The 6029-nt window shown below is 44.9% G+C and overlaps 1 protein-coding gene across 1 annotated transcript; it reads right to left on the minus strand.

Moving 5' to 3' along the window:
• Window positions 1-3281: 3281 nt before the first annotated feature.
• Window positions 3282-5807, minus strand: LOC137634748 (calponin homology domain-containing protein DDB_G0272472-like). Its single transcript, XM_068367251.1, has one exon. It carries the CDS (start codon window positions 5805-5807, stop codon window positions 3282-3284), a length of 2526 nt encoding a protein of 841 aa, XP_068223352.1.
• Between the last annotated feature and the right edge of the window lie 222 nt (window positions 5808-6029).

The raw sequence follows: 6029 nt of genomic DNA on the forward strand, positions 1-6029 counted from the left end.
GCCAAGCATCAGAAGGCCAGGCGGTTAACCCAAGCAGCAATAAGCCAGGCGGTTAAGCCAAGCATCAGAAGGCCAGGCGGTTAAGCCAAGCATCAGAATGCCAGGCGGTTAAGCCAAGCATCAGAAGGTCAAGCGGTTAAGCCAAGCAGCAATAAGCCAGGCGGTTAAGCCAAGCATCAGAAGGCCAGGCGGTTAAGCCAAGCATCAGAAGGCCGGGCGGTTAAGCCAAGCATCAGAAGGCCGGGCGGTTAAGCCAAGCATCAGAAGGCCAGGCGGTTAAGCCAAGCAGCAATAAGCCAGGCGGTTAAGCCAAGCATCAGAAGGCCAGGCGGTTAAGCCAAGCAGCAATAAGCCAGGCGGTTAAGCCAAGCATCAGAAGGCCAGGCGGTTAAGCCAAGCATCAGAAGGCCAGGCGGTTAAGCCAAACATCAGAAGGCCAGGCAGTTAAGCCAAGCAGCAATAAGCCAGGCGGTTAAGCCAAGCATCAGAAGGCCAGGCGGTTAAGCCAAGCATCAGAAGGCCAGGCGGTTAAGCCAAGCATCAGAAGGCCGGGCGGTTAAGCCAAGCATCAGAAGGCCGGGCGGTTAAGCCAAGCATCAGAAGGCCAGGCGGCTAAGCCAAGCATCAGAAGGCCGGGCGGTTAAGCCAAGCATCAGAATGCCAGGCGGTTAAGCCAAGCATCAGAAGGCCAGGCGGTTAAGCCAAGCATCAGAAGGCCAGGCGGTTAAGCCAAGCATCAGAAGGCCATGCGGTTAAGCCAAGCAGCAATAAGCCAGGCAGTTAAGCCAAGCATCAGAAGGCCAGGCGGTTAAGCCAAGCAGCAATAAGCCAGGCGGTTAAGCCAAGCATCAGAAGGCCAGGCGGTTAAGCCAAGCAGCAATAAGCCAGGCGGTTAAGCCAAGCATCAGAAGGCCAGGCGGTTAAGCCAAGCATCAGAAGGCCAGGCGGTTAAGCCAAGCAGCAATAAGCCAGGCGGTTAAGCCAAGCATCGGAAGGCCAGGCGGTTAAGCCAAGCATCAGAAGGCCAGGCGGTTAAGCCAAGCATCAGAAGGCCAGGCGGTTAAGCCAAGCATCAGAAGGCCAGGCGGTTAAGCCAAGCAGCAATAAGCCAGGCGGTTAAGCCAAGTATCAGAAGGCCAGGCGGTTAAGCCAAGCATCAGAAGACCAGGCGGTTAAGCCAAGCAGCAATAAGCCAGGCGGTTAAGCCAAGCAGCAATAAGCCAGGCGGTTAAGCCAAGCAGCAATAAGCCAGGCGGTTAAGCCAAGCATCAGAAGGCCAGGCGGTTAAGCCAAGCATCAGAAGGCCAGGCGGTTAAGCCAAGCAGCAATAAGCCAGGCGGTAAAGCCAAGCATCAGAAGGCCAGGCGGTTAAGCCAAGCATCAGAAGGCCAGGCGGTTAAGCCAAGCATCAGAAGTCCGGGCGGTTAAGCCAAGCATCAGAAGGCCAGGCGGTTAAGCCAAGCATCAGAAGGCCAGGCGGTTAAGCCAAGCAGCAATAAGCCAGGCGGTAAAGCCAAGCATCAGAAGGCCAGGCGGTTAAGCCAAGCAGCAATAAGCCAGGCGGTAAAGCCAAGCATCAGAAGGCCAGGCGGTTAAGCCAAGCATCAGAAGGCCAGGCGGTTAAGCCAAGCAGCAATAAGCCAGGCGGTTAAGCCAAGCATCAGAAGGCCAGGCGGTTAAGCCAAGCAGCAATAAGCCAGGCGGTAAAGCCAAGCATCAGAAGGCCAGGCGGTTAAGCCAAGCATCAGAAGGCCAGGCGGTTAAGCCAAGCATCAGAAGGCCAGGCGGTTAAGCCAAGCATCAGAAGGCCAGGCGGTTAAGCCAAGCATCAGAAGGCCAGGCGGTTAAGCCAAGCAGCAATAAGCCAGGCAGTAAAGCCAAGCATCAGAAGGCCAGGCGGTTAAGCCAAGCATCAGAAGGCCAGGCGGTTAAGCCAAGCATCAGAAGGCCAGGCGGTTAAGCCAAGCATCAGAAGGCCAGGCGGTTAAGCCAAGCAGCAATAAGCCAGGCGGTAAAGCCAAGCATCAGAAGGCCAGGCGGTTAAGCCAAGCATCAGAAGGCCAGGCGGTTAAGCCAAGCATCAGAAGGCCAGGCGGTTAAGCCAAGCATCAGAAGGCCAGGCGGTTAAGCCAAGCAGCAATAAGCCAGGTGGTAAAGCCAAGCATCAGAAGGCCAGGCGGTTAAGCCAAGCATCAGAAGGCCAGGCGGTTAAGCCAAGCATCAGAAGGCCAGGCGGTTAAGCCAAGCATCAGAAGGCCAGGCGGTTAAGCCAAGCAGCAATAAGCCAGGCGGTAAAGCCAAGCATCAGAAGGCCAGGCGGTTAAGCCAAGCAGCAATAAGCCAGGCGGTAAAGCCAAGCATCAGAAGGCCAGGCGGTTAAGCCAAGCATCAGAAAGCCAGGCGGTTAAGCCAAGCATCAGAAGGCCAGGCGGTTAAGCCAAGCATCAGAAGGCCAGGCGGTTAAGCCAAGCAGCAATAAGCCAGGCGGTTAAGCCAAGCATCAGAAGGCCAGGCGGTTAAGCCAAGCAGCAATAAGCCAGGCGGTTAAGCCAAGCAGCAATAAGCCAGGCGGTTAAGCCAAGCAGCAATAAGCCAGGCGGTTAAGCCAAGCATCAGAAGGCCAGGCGGTTAAGCCAAGCATCAGAAGGCCAGGTGGTTAAGCCAATTAGCAATAGGCCAGGCGGTAAAGCCAAGCATCTTAATTTCCTTACAACAATAAACTAAATAATTTCAAAACTTCACTGAAACTTATGCTAAAAAAAAATTTCCACTTTTTTTCTGTTTGAGAAAAAAAATCAAAACTTAACTGAAACTTATTCTAAAAAAAGTTTTCCACTATATATATATATATATTTTTTTTTCATTTTTGTATTTTTTATTTTTTTTTTCATTTTTGTATTTTTTTATTTTTTTGTTATTTTTGTATTTTTTTATTTTTTTTTTTTTTCATTTTTTTTTCTATTTAAAACACCTTTTCATGTTCACTACACTAAACACTTAAGTTCCACCTTAATAGAAGTATTGGTCTCCATAACCCTGATTATTTTGCTAAAAAAAAAAAAAAAAAATCCACTATAATTCTTGTTTGAAAAAAAAAATCAAAACTTAACTGAAACTTATTCTAAAAAATGTTTCCACTATATATATATATATTTTTTTTTCATTTTTGTATTTTTTTTCATTTTTTTTTTATTTTTTATTTTTTATTTTTTTTTTCATTTTTTTTTTTTCTATTTAAAACACCTTTTTATGTTCACTACACTAAACACCTAAGTTTCACCTTAATAGAAGTATTGGTCTCCATAACCCTGATTATTCTGTCCATCTTGGTTCCTCCGTCCATGATTGTTCCTTGGAGGCTCCTGATCATAAGTCCACCGTCCATGATTGTTCCTTGGAGGCTCCTGATCATAAGTCCTCCATCCATGATTGTTCCTTGGAGGCTCCTGATGATAAGTCCAACGATCATCCCTTCCCCAGGGGTTGAATCCCCCAAATTCCCAGGGTTCCTCCTGCTGTGAGCACTGTCGGCGAAGTTCTTCATCGTAATCTCTTCGGTTCTGTTTGTCCACCAGAATAAGTTTAGCATTCACGACCTTCTTGTACTTCTCTTCGAAAGCGTCCTGTATGAACTCGGGTTTGTCCCTATGTCTGTCCGGGTGGCACATCATGGACAGCTCTTTGAAGGCTTTCATAATTTCAGCCTTCGTGGCTGTCTGTTCCACGCCCAAGACTTCATAATGACCTTTGTCTTCCCATTGCTTCTTTAGAGCCAGAGTATCATCAATGATTTTGAAATTTGTTTCCGATTTCTTTACCTTAACAGTTTCGAAGTCCTTTAGGGCAGCGTCGAAAAGGCCAAGTTTGAGAAGGTGCTTTCCTCGTACCATGTACGCTTTCCACCCTTCTACGCCTTTCTCGATGGCCTTGCAACAGTCCAGCACAATGTGCAGATGAGGAGGATTATCAGTGGCTGAGTTCACTTCAGCCCGAAGGGCATGCAAAAGAGCAGTTTCTTCATCCTTCTCCGTCTCGATAGCCAAGGCTGCAGTGAAAATGTCCACAGCCTCTTTGAACTTGTTATTCATCTGAGAAAATAGTCCTTCCTTAAGTAAGTTTCCTCTCTTATTTTCATTTTCATTGATCAGTTTTATCTCTTCGTTTTCAGCTCTTATATTTTTCAATAACTTCTCCTGTTCTTTCACTTGAAGATCCTTTTTGTTGATTTCGTTTTCGAGTTTTTGATAGTCAGACGTCTTTTCTATGATTTCCTGTTCTTTCAAGGCTTTCAATTCTTCCATTTCATTCCTCAATTGATTTAGAAGCTCAGTTTTTTCATCCTGCATTTTTGTGAGCTTTTCATTTTCAGCTTGTAGATTTTGATTTAATTTCTCCTGTTCTCCCAGCTGATGATCCTTTTGGTTGATTTCGTTTTCGAGTTTTTGATAGTCAGATGTCTTGTCTATGATTTCCTTTTCTTTCAATGCTTTCAATTCTTCCATTTCATTCCTCAATTGATTTAGAAGCTCAGTTTTTTCATCCTGCATTTTTGTGATTTTTTCATTTTCAGCTTGTAGATTTTGATTTAATTTATCCTGTTCTTTCAGCTGATGATCCTTTTTCTTGATTTCGTTTTCGAGTTTTTGATAGCCAGACGTCTTTTCTATAATTTCCTGTTCTTTCAATGCTTTCAATTCTTCCATTTCATTCTTCAATTGATTTAGAAGCTCAGTTTTTTCATCCTGCATTTTTGTGATTTTTTCATTTTCAGCTTGTAGATTTTGATTTAATTTATCCTGTTCTTTCAGCTGATGATCCTTTTTCTTGATTTCGTTTTCGAGTTTTTGATAGCCAGACGTCTTTTCTATAATTTCCTGTTCTTTCAATGCTTTCAATTCTTCCATTTCATTCTTCAATTGATTTAGAAGCTCAGTTTTTTCATCCTGCATTTTTGTGATTTTTTCATTTTCAGCTTGTAGATTTTGTATTAATTCCTCCTGTTCTTTCCTTTGAAGATCTTTCTCGGCGCATTCAATTAGCAGGTTTTGATACTCAGTATCTTTCTGAGTTTTCAGTTTTTCCTGCTCCTCTTTCTGTGCAATAATTTCATCGACTACTCCTCTCAATTCATTAAGTTGTCCCTCCAACTTGTTCTTTTCCTCCTCAGGATTTTCCACAGGAATGATTCCATCCAGATTATCAGTTTCGAGTTCCAGTCCGTCCAATAGGTTTAGATTATCGCTGATAACAGCTTCCATTTCTGGAGTACCTTCACCTTCATCTTCTTTTGCTGTCTTTCTCACAGCAAATACGATTCCGGTAATTAAGGCCAAAGCACCAGCCACACCGATGTAAATCCTGTTACCATGCAAAAATCCATTCCGATGTTCAACGTCGAATCCGGAGAGAAGTCTGCCACCGAACCATGTTGATTTCAACTGGTCGTTGAATCGCAGAGCTTCTGACTCCATTTGCCGCAATCCATGTTCACACCCTTGTAGTTCCTCACGGGCTTTCCACAAGCCCCCGATCCCGGGACAGCGCTGCAGCCACCTACTGATGAATCCATCCTGAGAGGCGACTGCATGACAGTCTCCGAAGCGCGGTGCCTCTGGGAAGAGCCACGAAAACCACTTGAACACAAAGGACTCTTGTAGAGTCCGCAGCTGTTCCTGTAATTTCAGCTTCACTTCCTCGCATGCTGCATTCTGTTCTTGAATAACTGAAGCAGCATTTTGATGCCAGTTGAGTTTTGCTTTGAGATTTTCCATCCACATTGCAAATGCGTGATTAAAGTAGTTAGCCATAATCATTCATACCGAATCTGAGATGCGAAGTGAGCATTAATTTGAAAAAAAGAAAAAGTAGATTATAGGCTCTGAAGACTTTTCAGCCTCCTGGAAACGTTTTGAGTCACGAGCTCCACTGACGGAATTCCCGGCCATTTTTATACTTCTTTTCAGTCAGAAAACGGTGTTAACATGAGATAATAATAATAATATTATTATTATTATTATTAATAATAATAA

This window comes from Palaemon carinicauda, chromosome 3 (assembly GCF_036898095.1).
Source record: "Palaemon carinicauda isolate YSFRI2023 chromosome 3, ASM3689809v2, whole genome shotgun sequence".
Taxonomy (NCBI): domain Eukaryota; kingdom Metazoa; phylum Arthropoda; class Malacostraca; order Decapoda; family Palaemonidae; genus Palaemon; species Palaemon carinicauda.

What these genes read in the sequence shown, in the direction of transcription:
- LOC137634748 (XM_068367251.1), bottom strand. Translation starts at nt 5,807, where the DNA reads ATGGCTAACTACTTTAATCACGCATTTGCAATGTGGATGGAAAATCTC.